We start from the raw sequence: 18,769 nt of genomic DNA, 5'->3' as shown, positions 1-18,769 counted from the left end.
TTTTATGGCTTGCAAATGGCACATTTAGCAACACATGATTTTTCAAGTTTAAAAAGTAAAACTTGCTGACAGATGTGAGGAGATTAAGTTGGATATGTAGCAAAAAGCCTGTCTAGACCTCTGGTTTTATGTTTTAAAAAGGTATTAAATACAAATCAAAAAATGCTTAAAAATTGCTCACAGATGTGTTGTTCAGTTCAGGTTTTTGTAATAGGTTTGGCTTTTTTAAATTACCTTAAGTTACTTACTGTCTTTCATTCTTTTGCTCTTCACCGTTTTGTTCCTAAATATGACTTACCTACACGGCAGGAAGTGAGACAAGTAAGCAATCAAAAGATTTGGGTTTTTTTGCAGTGTTTCGTTTGTTTCTGTTGAAGGCAGTCTGAAATGTTGTAGCTGGCTGTCTTTTTTATTGGAGAGCAAAAAAGTTTCCTAGCTAAACTGCTGAAGGTGCAGGTCAGTGGCACAGTGCATCAGATACTGCCTTCTCCTTTGAGGCAAAAGGTGCTATTAATTTCCACTGTATTTTACATGGAGCTCTTGAATGGTGTTCAGCTGGCATGCTGATTTTGAATGTGTAACACCCCATTTTCCTCCATCTTAACATAACTGTATCACCAGAATTAATCCGGGTGAATATATGTGTAAAGCAACGCAGTTCTGGTATTAATCTGTTATTAAACACACAATGGAAAATCTTCTACGCAGCCAACTTAACGTACCTAGGTAGCATATCCACTTTATCTCTGCAAATGGCTGAATAAGTTGTCTCTTGTAGCTTGTGCTACAAATGCAATTTGTATTTGTATTGCAATCTCTAATCAGCTGAAATCTTTTGAGAGGGATCTGTGGAAGGAAGGCAACAGTGGCCCGAACTGTGCATTTTAAACAGTCAGTCTAGCACTTGTATATTGGTAGCTGATAAATATGATTAGCTGCAGCTACTTAAGGCATAAAAACAATTGAGCTGGAGGATTTTAGTCAGTAAACCGTACTTGTAGAGATTGTGCTGTTTCAGAGGTTGCTTACGGCATGCCTGAGTAAGAGAAGAAATGCCTTATTAGATTGGACTTAGTTACAAACTGTTTTGATTCTGTAATTTTCTTTTCCCACAGGACCAAAATTAATAGTTTGTTTCTACCAATTTCTTTTTTTTTTTTTTTCTGGTGGGTGAGAAATACATATTGATGCTGTTCCCTGACAATAAGTGAAATACATCCTTCTTTACCAAAAAATGCTCTTTAAATACCTGTAGATCTGTTACATGAGTTCTTTCCATGTTTAACTTCATTGAGTTTCAGAAACTCTGGTTATTTCTGATGATTAAGGTAATTTTTCAAACACAGGAATGTTTATGTGCATTTAAGCTTTTTATTGTATAGAGAGAAATATAACTATGGAAGTCTGTGCATCTGTAAGTTTAAAAGTTTCTATTTGTCAAGAATAATTTCTTAATACATAATAGTTGTCTGTGAAAGGTCAGATTCTCCCTCGTAGAGACTTGACTTGCTAAAAGATGAAAAAAGGAAGTCTTTTGCCCATTGAAATCAAAAGTGCCATGTCTCTGGATTTGGTGATAGGAATTGTATTATTATAGTTGGGAAAGGGGCTAGTGATCAGGTAGGGAAACTTCCAGGTAAGGAAATAGCTGGACTGGTTGTAGTTAGGGAGACTGTTCACAGTCTCATTTAGGGATGCAGTTGGGGAAATGGACACTACAATTGCAAATGAAATCCATTGTTGATAAATGTGATTAATAAATATTGGAAAGTGTGGACTGAATTACTCATTTTGCTTGTTTCTAAATCATCTGTCATCCTTCAGGAAAAAAGACCTGAGTCCAGGTCCACAGTAAAATTGAAATGCAGTGTGTTTTAAATGGATACATAAGTGCTTTTCATGGCACGCCAAGCTGGAACCCACTGATACAGATGCTTAAATAGAAAAAATCTAACAGGAATGAACATAGGCAATAGTTACATTTCCTGTGTCACTCTTTCTGACGCTGGTTAGTCTTGCATGTTTGGTTGATGCAATTGTCATCTGTCATGTTGACTACTAGAAAGATGTATGTTATAGCCAGATACATGCTTGATTGAACCTGTTACTTGAATGTCCATTCAATGCGTTTGTAGGGTTAGAAACTGTTTATTTTGATCAAAATTTGTCATCTTGTTGTTGTGATAGCATTTCTTGTCAAATTTTGTAAAGGCATTACATTTTCAAATGATCTATAAATTCTTGGCCTTTTTCTAAAATTTGGCAGCCCTTCAGTGTTCATTTTCTCACTTTATTCCTTGTGAGTTTGCTACATGGTTTTTGTTTGGTTTCTCACATCTCTCTCGTTTTTTTCCCCTCTTCTCCTTTCTTTCAAGGAAGGAGCCCATTGAAATTGTGCCAGGTTTGAAACCTGTCCTTGGCAGTCTACTTTTTTTAAATTTTTACTTCTATCTGTTAAAAAAAAAAAATGTACAATTGCACAAATTTGGCCAAAGCTGTTAACCTTCTTACATCTGGTGAAATGTGACTCTGCATTTTGACTAGGGAATGGAGGGTTGAATGGGTTTGGTAAGATGGTGTATTTTAGCTATGTTTGTTATACCTGAAAGTTTAACCATGAATAATAAATAGTAGAGATCATATCTTGTCTGCCATGGGATTACATTTTTCCCACAAGTAACTGCTTTTCTGACAGTTCTTGCAAATCGAGATAGTCTTATGCAGAGCAACTGACATGAGCATTTCATGTGCTGCTGCTGTACTTCTAGCAAGTTTACTTACTATGTTCAAATCTCTTTTATTGTGAAAGGGCAGAAATTAATGAGTTTTGCCTTCCTACAACAATGTTTGTAACTTTGCTAATTATGCAGATTCTGCATGTGGACTGTATAAAGCCAACAGAAACCCTTTACAGACAGTCCTTCTACTGGGTAAATCTGATTTAAAGAGCCTTGGAAAAAAACAGCACTGTCTTACTGCGATGTTATGCAGTAGGTTGAGCCAAAGGCACAGTCCATCCTAAATTGTGATATCTGATGTTTTGAAGGGGACCCCCATTTTGGCAGATGCAGTTTGGGGCTTTTTCTTCCACTGTTCTCTACTGGCCACACAAGCAGCGAGGTGGTGGTGGTGGTGGTAGGCATGTCTCTCGGCAGGGTCCGTGTAATGCCATCCACCTACACAGGAGGAAGCATGTAGCTGTTGAGGCAGGAGTCATTGTTCACCAGCTGCATCCTTCCTCTTTCAGAAGGCAAAAAGGCTTGCTGGCTGGAAGCAAGCTGCTCTTTGGGTCTCATACCTCTGTGATGCTTAAGCTATATTACCTTTTATATCCTGTTTCTCTTTTAATCTGAAGAATAGCCATCAGTGAAGATTGCATTTGCACAAAGATGTTCTTAAGCAGTTCTGTAAATCACAGCGTGAAAACTAATAAAATCAAATCTTTTTACAGATGCAAATACTGGCATTATGATGATAACCTGCTCACCTCCAGCGTTGTCATTGTCTTCCATAATGAAGGATGGTCCACACTCATGAGGACAGTTCACAGTGTCATTAAGAGAACTCCAAGGAAATACTTGGCAGAAATCGTGCTGATTGATGATTTTAGCAACAAAGGTATATTTGGAATATTAACCGAATACTTGTAGAAAAGGAAGCTTTATTTTTTCTTTAAATAGTTTTCTTCTGGTTTATTATGTGCCATGGAATTGAGTTAACTCTGCAAGAAAAGTAAGTTGCTTCTTCACAGTCCTTTCAGTTTTCAGTGAAGGGAAAGCTCTTTTCCGATGAACTGCTTTCATAAAGGTGGCAGTCCTTCATGTGTGTTCAACTGTTTGAAATACAGGATTTGTGGTGGACTCTCTACCACAGTTGTGGAGTAGTATATAGTAGAAAGCTGGGATAGCTAGTACCTCTGTTAGCTCTTATGAAAACAAGTAGTTTTAAGAGTATTGAAGGAGTTTAAGTTAAGCCTATTTAGGAATAATTTCTTGCTTCATTCCATATAGGAGTCCAGATTCCAGTTTTTAGGGGGGTTGGGGTTTTTTTTTACTATCATAAAAATGTATCTAAGGCTATTGAATTATTCTGATCCATTTTCAATATCTTTCTAATTTCCAACATCCTTTTTTAATTAAACAGCACGTTAAGGTGTTTATTGTTTCTTATTGGGGGGAGGGGCTTTTAAGAATTTAAGTGTGTTTTAATTTCTGCCTTTCTTTGAGTCTTGCATAGCAACATTTTCAGAAGTCCAGAGGTTTTCCTTTTCCCTTGTAATGTACATTCTGGTCTTGGTTTATAGTCAGAATGCATGTACTTAGGTGTGATTCTTATATACATAAACATACACTGACTTTTTTCCTTTAATAGTGATATCTTCAGTGTTAATGCAAATTAAGGCTGAATACAGAGAAGAACTGGAAGTGGTATGCTAGAGATACAAGATGATTGATATAGAGGAAATCTGTCTGGTTTTAAGCTTTAAACAAATTTCAAAATAGTGCACCAAAGCTGCACAGTCTGCAAGATTTTATTGCAGCATAGTTCTTGAATAGAAGTTGACAGAGAAAAAGAGTAGATGCACAAATAAAAACATAACTTTGGGTGTGCAGGATGACAGTTTCTTCTAGACGATGATCATGGCTTTTAGGAGCACAGGCGAGTTTGAACTGGTCAGCAGCATAGGATACGTTCCCTTTACCCTCCTCTTTGTTTTTATAATAGCTGAATTGGGTAGTGGCATGGAAAGCAGATGACTCTGTTCTGAAACTCTCCGTTTTATCAAGTGATCTGGGCTTCTCCCAGTTCTAGCCTGACAGGAGGTTGTTTGCTGTGGGTATACCCACTATAAATTTTAAAACTGAACTCATCACATAGTTGGGGTTGGGTTATACTTTTTTGAGTATAAATCATCATTAAAAGTAGTTATTGTATGTTAATTTTTACATCACACCTTTAGGTAGGTAGGTATCATTTTCTGTTTGTTTTTACAGGAGAGGAAAAGTTACCTGTATTGTAAATTTGACTACATCTGGCTTAGTCTAATAAAGATACTGATTGCTACATTATAGTCTCCTGTATCCTTTTACAGCTTTTGAGAATTTGGCTTAGATACACACACACGCTATAAAACAAAAATATCTTCTCTCCTAAGGGATATAATTTTAATAATGCAGTCAGCAGACATGTGCTGTGTTTCTCCTTTTCGGCTGGGATCACAGCTTTCCTTCAGAGCTATTCAAGGACTGAGTCAGCTGTATAAAATAACTACAACACTGATGGTCTCTAGAAAAATTACCAGATTTTTTACTGATGATTGGACTCAGTACTTGGGTTTCACATGAGTTGTAGGTGACTCTGTGCTGTGTATATGTAATTCATGGAATAAGTTTGTCTGGCATAACAACTTGTACTACAGTTTTCCAGTGTATATCGATTGTTAAATAAAGGCAGTATTTTTCAAGAAATTTGTTTTGAAATACAGAACTTTACTTACGCTTTCTGCTCATATATGAATGGTTAGCAGATACAGCTAGCTTGGACCTAACATCCAGCAGACCCTTGTCTCTATATTTCCCACACTTCATTTTCCCAAGTAACTTTCTTGAATCAGAAAATTCAGTAAAGCAAGCTCGAGATGCAATTTTCTCATGTATGAGTGACTGGAAAACAAGCACGGACTTGGAATGGCTCTGAACACCTTGCTGCAACTGTGCTGTTTCACTATAATAATTCTTCAAACTGCTTTAGGCTATTACTTGGTAAACATAATTAACTTAATTTCAATAATTCAAATTGCATTCTAGGTGAAAAATGGCCAAGAGAGTAGAATCTTGCTCCACTTCTTTCTCCCCAGAGAGAAGCATGAACTAGTACAGGCTGCGAAGAGTGCCAAGCTGCCTGAAGAGATCTCCAGTTGTTAGGCGAGCTGCAAAACACGAACAATCTTAATCATAGCAGAGCTGCTGGTGGCTTTTTGCTTTTTCAGCCAGAAGAAAAGCAGTGCTGGCAGCACAGATACAGGATTTTCTCCTTCCCCACCTGCTTTCAGACTGCACACTTCATACCTGCCTTTCCACCCAGGAAAAAGCGTCTTATGCTTTTTGAGACCAGTGTTGAGGGACACAGATGCTGGACTGGGTAGACATTTGCTCACACTCGGTGTGGCTGTCCTTATTTCTTAGCTGCCGCCTTCTCCAGCGATACGAAATTAAAATGGAGCGTAGCGGTTGCAAACACTTCTAAAGGCTAGCTCATAAAGAGCCCAGCCTGTCCTCCTTTACGAGAAATCCTCTTTCATCAGAAAGGAGTTACAGCTGCATAGAAGCTTATATATGTTATGCCTTACAGGGAGGAACAGTTGCAATGCTTGGAAAATGTTCTTTTCATTGTAGTTCTTTATACAGAGTCAGTTGGGAGCAGTCTTTTTGCTGAACGACACTCTCTCTTCCTTCCTTAATCTCTTCTGCAAACAGCAGGGTTTAACTGTGGAAGACTGCATGGAGAGATGTGCTGAGTTCTGCTCGGGCATTTTTTCCTTTGTCAAAGCACAGAGGGAACAGTAACAAGAAGATGACGCCAAGCTGATTGAATGATGCTAGTTCTGGTATTTTCAATGGAGACCTCTGTATTAATGCATGTTAGAGTCCAAGAGTGTCGCAGCAGCTTCTATCACAGTGTCAGTGTGGCCACACTGCTGCACGTGCTTTTTTTTTTCCCCAGTTTTTCTTGTGCTTCTTGATAGAAACAGTTTATTTTGCTGTGAGTGCTATCTGTGTGGAGGATACAGCTGTTCTGGAAGGGCAATGAGAATTCATAACACCAGATTTTCTGAAGCTCCCTACAATTACAGTTGTGTATATAGGTCTTCAACGACTACTTCTTATGTATTTAGGTACCAGCTTTATTTCTTTTTGAAGCGTAAAGGTCAGCTGGTGCAGCTTGCTTTTGTAGCCCGTGCACCTGTAAAGAGTGACTGCAAGGTAAATACCAATGTTCCTAGTAGTGTTTAAAGGCTTTGTCTACCTTTTGCATTTACTTATTTTTTCTTTTATCGCTATCTGTATTTCCCACTAATGCAGCATCCTGTAAGATAACCAAAGGGGAAGTAATGAGCGTAGAAAGGTAACAGTATTTTTATTAACTTGTTTAACAGTGCTTGCAGTGAGGAAACTGAAGCATTAATCAGCGCTTGTGTTAGAGCTGAGAGCGAGCACCCCACGTTAGTAGTACTACAGTACAGGGGACTCAGGGCAGCTGCTTTAGGGATGACTTCTGATACCATTTTTCTAGTTCTCAAACTGGCATGCATGAGTCGAGGGGAAAAAAACTGCTTTCCTCCTCCTCTCCCCCCTTGTAATCTGCAACGCCTAAGATCTTTTTGGAGAGAGGGCATGTTTTTAAATAACATTGATCCATGCTTTAATCATGCACTGAGACATGAGAGAAGAACCCAAACAAGGGAAGACCAGATTAGGTGGTTATAATATTTTGAAAGGTAAAATACACATTTTTAAACAAAAACCAGAATGCTGTAAGGCTGTTAACAGATGTCATAAATACATGTTCTAGGTGAACAAAATTTAATGTTGGCCAAACAGTATTTCTAACTGTAAAAGTATCAGGATTTTATACACTACTGTCATGCAGGCTTTGTAGTATGAGAAGGAGGGAAAATTCAGTTTTCCTGTGGGAAATAGCACTTGCTGCTAACCCTGGCATGGTTTCAGATAATGGACTGCAAAGTCCTGAGACTTGTACTGTAGAAAAACTTTACACAATCAATATGACAGGTTTTTACAGCTCCCTGTGAGCCTTACATAGTTGAACATTTGATAACTAAAACATTTGGCTTCGTAGGCAGGAGAGCTGGAAATAACTTCAGGTTTTAAATCTTTAAAACATTCCTGACAGTTCTTCTGTAACATGTACTTGGAATTTGCAGAATAAATAATGGTGTGGTATAAAGATTCTCTTAGTACCACTTCAGTATGACCTCATAACTCTTGTTGATTTTATCCTATAAAAATTTATATCACAGCTATCATATCATATATTCTATATATATATTACATGGCATATTATTCTATACAGCATGTGATAACATTGTTTTCTCTAGTTTGATATTTATGTATTCTTGAAGTTTTCCTAATGCACAAGGGTTTACAAAAGAAATTGTAAATATGTGTGGGAAAGGAGAAGAGGATACGTAAAACTTTTAGTTGAGAAACCTTATTCTTTTATGAAGTTGAAGAGGAGGGATAACAAGAGTATTAAAAGATAGTGGTTTCAGAAGATTGTTCTTTGGTATAATTGCTGCATTTTCAAGTTTGGAAACTTCACTTCCAAAAAACACCATTTCAGTTTCAATTATTTATTTGTAGCTTTTGTTAAAACTATAATTCTTTAAATACTGTTGGCAAGAATATAAAACATACTGAAATGTAAGTAGCAGCAAGGTCCAGACTTCAGTCATTTTCATTCAGGGTGCAGAAAATGTTGCTGCTGAAGCAACCTGATGGCTTGTTGCTGCTGGAAGGGACATCCTTCTCCTTCCACCTCTGCACATCCCCTCTCCTGTTAGATCAGCACAGGCATGGCATCTAGCAGCCTCTCGGAGCTGGTGCAAACCAGTGCGTGGATGCCTCGGCTGTAGCTGAGGTGGTTTATTGTGGTTCCCAGCTGAGAGAAACTGAAGCTGCAGGCAATTCTTTTGAGCCTTTCAGTACAAAAATAGATTTTAAATGAACACTGCTAGTTAAAACAGCGTAGCCTCAAATGGCCAGTGCCTGACTGCCGGCCCTTCTGCCTTTGTGAGTTTTCTCAACAGAATCATCTGTGCAAAAATATTATGCAATACTAGGATCCTTTTTTTCAAATTGTGTGGTAGGAATGTGGTTTCCAGATCAGTTTGGCAAAGACCAATGTGCAAATACAAATCTGTAACCATTTAAGTGTAGCCCATCTTGATTCTTAGGCGGTTACTTGTCCCTTTACTGACCAAGTCCCTTTGGCTAAAGGTTTCCTGGCTCATCAGTATGATGAGCTACAGCTCGTTCACTGCAATTTTGGCCCTCCAGTTGTTATTAATTTCATTAGAAGATTAGCGTAAGACCACCCAACCCCAAGAGGGAACAGGTCTAGATGAAGGAGGGCAATAATTTGAATATGGTGGGTTTCTCTCTGAGGTTTCCAGGTGTCCTGGTTTCAGCTGGGATAGAGTTAACTGTCTTCCTAGTAGCTGGTACAGTGCTATGTTTTGAGTTCAGTATGCCAAGAATGTTGATAACACACTGATGTTTTCAGTTGTTGCTCAGTAGTGTTTAGTCTAAAGTCAAGGATTTTTCAGCTTCTCATGCCCAGCCAGCGAGAAAGCTGGAGGGGCACAAGAAGTTGGCACAGGACAGAGCCAGGGCAGCTGACCCAAACTGGTCAACGGGGTATTCCATACCATGTGACGTCCCATCCAGTATAGGAACTGGGAAGTGGGGGCGGAGAATCGCCGCTCAGGGACTAGCTGGGTGTCGATCGGCATGTGGTGAGCAATTGCACTGCACCTCATTTGTACATTCCAATCCTTTCATTATTGCTGTTGTCATTTTATTAGTGTTATTATCATTATTAGTTTCTTCTGTTCTATTAAACCGTTCTTATCTCAACCCACGAGTCTTACTTCTTTTCCCGATTTTCTCCCCCATCCCACTGGGTGGGGGGGGAGTGAGTGAGCGGCTGTGTGGTGCTTAGTTGCTGGCTGGGGTTAAACCACGACACCAGGTCTAATAGACTGACAGAAAATTTTGTGAGGCAGAAAGTGAGTGAACAGAAATGTTTAACTGAAAAGTGGTGCCTTCAACTGCACATGCGACTTTATCTGCTGAGGAAAGACCATGTGCTGAAGTGTAGAAGCTTCTCTGCCTGGCTGAAATACAGGCAAAGACCTGAAAGCCACTGTGTGATATATGGAAGTGACTGGGAATTGTCCACCCGCCTGCCCTGCGGTGTGGCCAACCCCTTCAGCTGCTTTTTCTTCAGATATGCCAGAGCCAAACCTGTGCCATGAAGTCAGAGAGCTCCAAGTCTTGATCTCTTCATGTTTAGTGTTTGTGAGCGGTAGTATGAGCAGTCGAATTAAAGATTCTTCTAAATGTCTGTAGATATTTTTAAGTAGAGTTGGATTTGGGTTGTATTAAGAGTACAAAACTGTTTATTATTAAACCTCACCAAAATGTTTTTTTTCTTTGTTATTTGATAGCACACTTAAAAGAAAGGCTGGATGAGTATATTAAGCAGTGGAACGGCCTTGTAAAGGTATTTCGAAATGAGAGGAGAGAAGGTTTAATCCAAGCTAGGAGCATTGGCGCCCAGAAGGCTAAACTTGGACAGGTAGGAGCTGGTTCACGCACAAGTCTGTCGTATTTTTCTTTTTTGGGAGGAGAGGTGGTGGTGGTGGTGGTGGTTCTATGTTCAAATAGGTGTGCAGAAACGTAGTATTGTATTATCGATATTGTTTTAAAAAGAGATTAATTCTACTCGTTTAAACTTCTTTTTTTTTGTTTATAATGAAAACATTTCAGTGTAAATAAGCTTAATTAAATCATCATGATCTCATATACAGAAATGTAAATGTCTTTACTCTTTTTCTTTTGAAGGTTTTGGTTTACCTTGATGCCCATTGTGAGGTGGGAATTAATTGGTATGCGCCACTTATAGCTCCTATATCTAAGGACAGGTAATGTTCTCCCATTATTTCCAGTGTCTGGCCTCTTAGGAAGAAAAAGTCACAGTAACAATCTTTACTTTTCAAACTATAGTCAATATGTTTTATATCTATATCTATATATATCTATATCAAACTACATCAATATTTGCTGTATGATTATTTTATTATCTCCCAGCGTAAAAGTTATGTAAGGAGGAAGGAAAGTAGTCAGCCAAATAAATCTCTGGATAATTTATTCTAATAGGCATACTGAATATTTTGCTTAGTGTAGATTAAATATAAGACAGCTTTTGTCTTTTGCAGTGATCTGAGGGACTGTTATAAAAATGTTCTGTTCTGGCTGAATAAGGAACCTGATTAAACAAAATAACTAAACAAAAATGTGATTTTTGGTAGAGGAAAAGTAGCAGTAAGTGTTTTGATTTAATGGGGGTTTAAAGCCACCATGATCTCAAAGAGTTTTATAACTTTCTCATCTTTGGTCTTGCAATATGGTCTTATTTGTTTCCTCTGAAGCATTTTGGAGCATTGTCTCTAGCGAACCAAGGCCAGCGCTTGAGCCTGTCTCTGCCTCAAGCCCAGGCGCTTGCTCGGAGTCAGTGGTGGAAATGCCTGCGCTGTGTGCGTGGGATCTGCGACCGGTGACAGAGGAGGGACATCCCCAGGGGCTTCATTTCTTCCAGCTGTTGAAATGCTGCTGTTGCTGTGTGCTACCGCGCTCTTAGCTTGTGTGGTCAGGGGGTATGTGTGTTTAGGAAACCATGTGCTCGTGTAAACTCTGTAATCCCACAAAATAACTGCTTAATCCTAAAAACTATTTGTTCACCTGTCGTATTACCGGAACTTTCTTGAAGAGGTGGATTTTGTGTGTTTTAAAGGCTGTAACTCAGCTTCAAGACTGTATTTGGACTTGGGTGCTAGAGAGAAGATGGAAATGCTTGTGTGCTTCCATCGAGTGCGTGTTACTCTTTTACACGAGAAAGGCTGGTGAGAACAGGCAGCTTTAGAGGCATCCTCCAGCACCTCCCGCACAAGCAGAGGTTACATGAGGACCAGCGATGCTGAGGCGTGCGGTGCAGGAGGGCATCGCTCGGCAGCCTTCTTCCGAGCCCTGGTAGCCTGGGTGCAGCGTGCTGCTGCTTCTGCCTCACAGAAGAGCACGGCGTTAGCGTTTCTTTTCACCCCGCTTATTTTCCTATCTCAAAGGATTTGACTTAAAAAGATGGAAATGCTCGCAAAGTTTGGTTGACCGGGAAACTCATTTGGAAAATTGGGGGAGAATAACAAGATAATGTCTTTTTCTTGGTGAATATTGTATGTGATAGATCACAGCGAGGAGTATATTGCAAATCAAACAGGAAAAGTTCTACTGAAGACTGCTGCTAGGAGAGCACCAGTAACATTTTTTTAATCCTGAGAGGCTGGATTTGCAGGGCAGTCGAATAGGACAGAACATTGAAAATCCTTGTTTACACTAGTAAAAGCTAAGAGCTTATCGTAATTGATGACAGCTAAGATCTGATATGAATAGAAATTACAAGAAATAATAATACTGTGAGAACCCTAGTCCTCTAAGGGCTCCTCTGTTGCCTCCAGCAGTGCTTTATTAGAAGACCCATGTCAAGAAATACACATAAAGGAAAAAGTACTGATAAACAAATTGATATATTAGCATTTCAGACCTAACTTTTCTGCTTTCAGAACCTCTTAAAACATAAAGAAAGGCCTATCTCTTTTTTCTTCTAATGAGGCTTCATTTTTCAATAATGTGTTTACAAGTGACTTTTCATATAAACTGCTCTATAAGCTTAAAAATTAATGGTGTAAACTTCAGATTAGACAGATTACTCTTCTGAAATTGTATTTTGCTCTTTCTTTCCCTTCTATAAATGTTTCAGAACTACATGTACTGTACCTCTAATAGATTACATAGATGGGAATGATTATTCCATTGAGCCACAACAAGGTGGGGATGAAGATGGTTTTGCCAGAGGGGCCTGGGACTGGAGTTTGCTATGGAAACGAATTCCGTTAAGCCACAAGGAAAAGTCCAAACGAAAACATAAAACTGAGCCTTATCGGTAAAGCGAGCTGTTTACATACTGTGAATCTTAATGAATAATTGTCTAAACCCTTTCGTTTTTCCCTCCCCCCCTCTTTTCCCATGAACTACGGTCGGTGCACGTGTGCCACGCGGGTCCTTGCACATAACTGCATCTTCCTTGCCACCATCCGTCACCCTGCAGAACCACATGCACTGTGCCGCTTATAGATGTCATAGATGGCAACACTTATAAGATTGTGCCGCAAGGGGGTGGTGACGAAGATGGGTTTGCTAGAGGAGCGTGGGATTGGAGTATGCTATGGAAGAGGGTTCCCTTGACCAAGCGAGAGAAGGAAAGCAGAAAGACAAAAACTGAACCGTATCGGTAATCACTAAATCACTTACCCGTTTCTTTTTTTTCTGAAGTCAATATTGATCCACTAAAACTTGCATGTACTTCTAGCCTGAAAATCTTTGTATTTCTAACCACAGCAGCTGCTTTGTTTAATCAGACCTGTTTACCACAGCTGACTATTTGCTCAAAATACCTTTGCTACCTTGTGTTGCCTCTCCATTCCTGCTCTTGTGTGGTTAATAGGGCGCACATTAGAATGACAGGGTTTTGTCTGGCAGAATAAAATATCGTATGACTTTGTTTCCAGGCAAAACTTTATTTAGCGATGATACTTTTTTAAAAGTAGTGTTGGAAACAACAGTGCTTATTTAACCATTTGATTTGAAATAACGAGCATGCTGTGAGTCTTTGTAATAGCCGGTAATGCATAAAATCTGTAGCCTGCTGTCATGGCTTGATGCATGCATACAGCTCATGGATTATGCAAGTGCATCAAAAAAATCCCTTTTGTCGTATTTCTCCCACTTGCTTCATAATAGATCACATCTGACAAAGAAGCATACTGTTTAAGAATCTTGGCTAGATATTTTCTAAGGTGTCAGTATGTTTGGGGATTTTAATTTAAGACACACAACATTAAAAAAAAAAGAAAAAAACACCACCTTATTTTCTGGGAAAACTCCAATAGCTTTCACAGAAGTCCCACCTTTTTCTGATGCTTTGTAAGGGGGTATGTTTTCTTCCTAGCAAACAGAAACTGGCTAGAAACCCTAGCTTAGAAGCTAGGGTTTCTGGATGGCTTTTCAAGACTGGGAGACTGTGGTTCTGCTGTTTTTTATTACTTTCCCCTTCACACTTAACTAATCGTGTTACTACATTTGAAAGCAATCCTCACATCTTCAGAATCTAATGTCTTCTATTGCTTGTATATATGATTTAAACATGGTAAGAACTGATGCTGGTAATTCCCTATCCTCACCCGTGATTGTTCTCTGCTAAAATGGCAACACATGCAAGGAAGTTATGAAGCTTTGATCTGTTTTGTATACAGTATAAATAATACCATTTTCTGACAAGGCTGTCCATATTGGAACTTTAATATTTGCTTAGAGGGGGATAAACTATTTCAAACATCACTGTTGTGTTCTGTGTTTACCATCCAAACAGGTCTTAAAATCCTTTAAACTGTTCCCAGAAACACAGAACACATGTTCTCAGAATGGTTTAAAAGATGACTTTATTTTTAATAATACTTCCAGAGTTACAATGCTTCTTTTAAAAAGAGACGTTCCCTGCATCTGTTTATGTCCAGGCTGTATGCATTTTGTTGCAGCAATACCAGGGCAAGTAGGACCACGTAAAAGTCTTGCTGAAACCATAGCCAGGATTGCTTAGTTTAAAAAGAAGACAAACAAACAAAAAAACCTCAACAGCTTAAAGTGCAGAAACAAACTTTTTGTAATGCGAGAATTGCCCCAGGACTGAATCCTTCTTTCAGTAATATTGTGCTTACCTCTTCATATCCTATAAAAGTAAAATCCGCATAAGGTCAGTAGTTTATGTGTTCTTTAACACACTTGACAGCACGTTGGAGGCCAAGACTGAAACTTCAGCATCTGAGGCCTCTACACTTGCCAAGTCTTTATGGTGCTGAGGAAAACCAAAAATGCAGGCAAGCCACAGGGCTGTGCTATGCAACGTGCTTCTCCCTGCTGTGCTCGCTGGCTTCCTACCCTTTGAACCCCTGTGATGCAAAAGCAGCGTTGGAGGAAAATACAGTAGGCAGACAAGTAGAAGGGGACATTTAGGAGTAACTCAGCATCTGATCAGGTGATTTGGAGAGCAGATAAACTGATAACCATTACACCTAGCTGGTAGACCCAGCAGCTCAGTTTTTGTTGTTGCCCTGCCCCTGCTATGCAGAGGGGATATATGTTAACCCTACGGGTTACTTTTTCTTAAGCAGTTCTCCTCCAGACATTTGTGTGCAGAAGGGAGATAAATAATCATTGCTGTTAAAAGGAGTACCACTAAGTTAAAAATCTAATGGAATGAAGAGACTGAATAGTGCTAGAAATGACCCATCTCTCAATAATTTGGTCATGAAGGAATATTTCACTTGTGTTTTACTTGACTCACCAGAGTGATCTGGACTCTTGGATCCTCCTCCTTTCAGTGCTGCAGATCATCTGAAGTCAGAAAGAATCAACTTTTTCCTTACCAGCTTTTTTTTTTTCAATTGCCAGCTTAGTAGGGACTCCAGCTTGTATCCATTAAGATTTCTATATATTTATTGATCCTCAGGTGAAAAATGCTTGGTATGTGCGCTGGAAATGGCTTAACATGCCCTACTCTCTATTTCAGTGTGAGCAAGCTACCAAAGAATTTTGGTTAGAGCTATTCTGCAAAAATGCTCTAATCCAAACTGCCACATCTTTTTGACACATTAAAACTTGCTAATTGCACCTTGGCATACATGGAGGGATTTACAAAGCCATTCTAAAAAAAAAGAAAACCTAAACCAAAATGGAAACCTTCTACAACTTGATCCAGGCCCTCTTAAAAATTTCACTGAGTATAACGAAAAGTGTCTCATATGGCAGTGGTAGAAAAAGAGCCAGAGGGAGAAGATAGAATGGTATTTTTTAGCTGGAAAAACTCTGTTGCTTGTTTAATAGACAGTACGTTTCAATGTGGCAGCTCCTCAGAGTGTAAACCTAAGTCTGCTATGCGTTCTTATGTGTTATCTGAAAAACTTCAACAACTTTCAAAAGAGAAACGTCTTGTCAGACTGATTCTTACCTTTGTTTATTTTAATAGAAGCATGCTGGCTGGCTGAATGGATAATTCCAACCAAAATTTTGTGTAATTAAATTAAAAAAAAAAACAAAAAAAAAAAAAAAAACCAAAAAACCAAACCCACAACATAGTAAAAACTGGGACTTCACTAGAAATTATACAGTTGTCGCTTCAGAAAATTGCTAGAAGCTGATGACAAAGCTTTATGATTTTTCAGTGTATTGCCATTTATCTGATCTTTATTATATGTTAACAGTGAGCTGCTTCCTTAATTAATGCTTTCTCCAAGTATTACCATATCCTTTTGGCAGAAGGAGTTACACTGTCTTACTCTTTCAGGTCCCCTGCAATGGCTGGTGGATTGTTTGCCATTGAACGCGATTTCTTCTTTGAACTGGGTCTCTATGATCCAGGGCTTCAAATTTGGGGTGGTGAAAATTTTGAAATTTCTTACAAGGTAACACCAAAAGTTGAAAACTAATTCAGTCTAGTAGATCTTTTTTCTGTAAATACTTCTGTTTGGCATTCAGACAGACCTACCTCTGATTTGTACCACCTCTTGCCTCATGAAGCCCAGAAGGTTTTGTCGTGAGGAGATGTTATGGCAGAGATATGTGTCCTCAATGTTTCCTTGTGGGCTTTGGGGCAGAAGTCTTCAGAGAGGTGGCCCAGTGCTGAGACCCAAATGCTGAGTAATCTAGATTTTGTTAATGGTTTGGGATCACACACACCCCTAAATACTTAATCTGAAAACAGACTGACAAATTTGATGGGGCGGGGGGGGGACTGAGTGCTCTTATGGTGAGTACAGAAAAATTTGTTTCTAATGAAAGTGATTATAGAGAACAAGTAGCATTCAGTTTATGCATAGATGCCTGTAAAGTGTATAACGATGCAACAAAAAGTAATCTGTGCTGGTTTCCTCCTCCCTACCATTTTTAGGGGTGAATAATGATCTCGTATACTTCTCAAAATTTCAAGAACTTCTTTACGAGAGAAGTCTTCATAATTGAAACGTTAACTGCATAATTCATAATCACTGCAGAAGATTTTATTTTCACTCCTAGGCACATGCATGCTCTTCAGTTAGCAGGAAATGTAAGATGATAATCATTAGCTTCTTGTAGCTTCAGTGTTCATAATGACACAAGTGGCAGACGGCAGGAATCTGTCCCAATTAACAAACAAAAGTGGAGACATCTAATATCCTCAGTAGCGATCTGTAAAATCATAGCTGAATTTTACTAAAAGTACATTCAGAGCTCCCCTAGCTACTCTTGCTCTTCATGGTTTTGAGGAGAGCTCCAAGTGCACTTGCTCAGCTGTAAATCCATATGCAAAAGGTAGTTATTAAGGATGTTACACATACAGGGTCTTTATCCTTCTAATTCTCCATCTTGCTTAGAGCTAAATCATGATTGAAATTACATACAGGAGTTTTGTGATTGAAGTGCTGATTATGTAGAGACCTCCAAATTGGTTTCATGTAGATCACAACTAATCTGAAGAACTAAACAACATTTATCAGTCTTGCATGCTGACTGCTAGATAGCAAATATAATGGCCTTGCATATCTGAGGGGTTTTTTTGATGAAAATTAAGAAAATTAATATGATGATGCAATGAAGGAAGTAAACTATTCTGCCTATCTTTCCTAATACTGTTAAATCATATTTTTAATCTGGAATTCAGACTAATTTGGAACATCCCCAAAGTTAGCTTGAATTTCGATTTGATGCTACATTTCAAACTTGTCAAAACTATGAGCAGCTATATTCAGATTTAGGTATGTTTTCTTTTCCGCATAAATGCATTATCCAAGGACGTGTGGGAGGGAGTGAATTTCAGAATGGTAGTATGTTTTACCCATTTTTTTATTTTCGGCTACTATAGTTAGAGAAAAATCTGTTTGTACTTGGAACAATGGGTTACCAAAGACATCCTTATCTCCTACTAGTCTTTATTAAGAGAAACTTCAATGTGATGGGCATCTTAACCAAAACCCATCTTAGTGATGGTATGTGAATTGCTTTAATAAAATCAAAATATTATTAATTCTGTCATAATAAAAATTACCCAGTTCCAGACTTTGTGCACTCATTCATTACTGTTGTCTTAAAATAGCGATGAAATGAGATGGCAAACTTTTTAAAAAGCAATTTAGTTGAGTAATTTCATGGCTGAGTTGAAGATGTACTCAATGCAGCCTTTCATTTCAGAGACCTATTATGTTATGCTTACATCTGAAGCGAAAATATTTAAATCTATCGCACAGTTGGTATAGTAAGAAAAATAGTTGATGTTTCTCCCACAATTTTGTTATCTATTTATCTGTCTTAAATTCCTGTGCATATATATTAATAATACCTTTGCTTTAACTCGTAGATCTGGCAGTGTGGGGGAAAACTGTTGTTTGTTCCCTGTTCTCGTGTTGGACACATCTATCGTCTCCAGGGTTGGCAAGGAAATCCACCCCCTGTGTACGTTGGGTCTTCTCCTACATTAAAGGTACTGTTTTGCTGCAACCTTGAAGGTGGTTTTTGATTTTGGATAACAACAGTTTAAGATAAATCTATTTAAATTATTAGTAGCAATTTAGAGAGCACTTCATCCAAAGCTGTTCAGTGTCTAAAGTAAAGATGGTCATCCCCATGGGAAGGAAATCTTTGTGCCAATCCCAACTGTTGTAAAGACTAGAGATTCCTGGAACCCATCTTCTTACTCCACCCTGCCCCACCTTTGAGGTACAAACCACATTTCCTATTACTCTCAACACCCCAAGCCTTTGCTGTGCTGTGCCCAACTGAAGTACGAACGACTCTAGTCACTCCGGGAGATGATGATCATGGGT

At 38.7% G+C, this 18,769-nt stretch overlaps 1 protein-coding gene across 1 annotated transcript in view; it reads left to right on the top strand.

The window, feature by feature from the left end:
* Positions 1–18,769, top strand: part of GALNT7 (polypeptide N-acetylgalactosaminyltransferase 7) — a 77,564-nt gene that overhangs the window by 48,123 nt on the left and 10,672 nt on the right. Inside the window, 6 exon segments of the mRNA XM_030008414.2 lie at positions 3,452–3,618; positions 10,253–10,383; positions 10,650–10,729; positions 12,619–12,801; positions 16,258–16,375; positions 18,304–18,426. Of these exon segments, the coding sequence (XP_029864274.2) occupies positions 3,452–3,618; positions 10,253–10,383; positions 10,650–10,729; positions 12,619–12,801; positions 16,258–16,375; positions 18,304–18,426 (802 nt within the window).

Source organism: Aquila chrysaetos, chromosome 1, assembly GCF_900496995.4.
Source record: "Aquila chrysaetos chrysaetos chromosome 1, bAquChr1.4, whole genome shotgun sequence".
Lineage (NCBI taxonomy): Eukaryota > Metazoa > Chordata > Aves > Accipitriformes > Accipitridae > Aquila > Aquila chrysaetos.
This window is presented reverse-complemented; position numbering and strand designations above follow the sequence as displayed.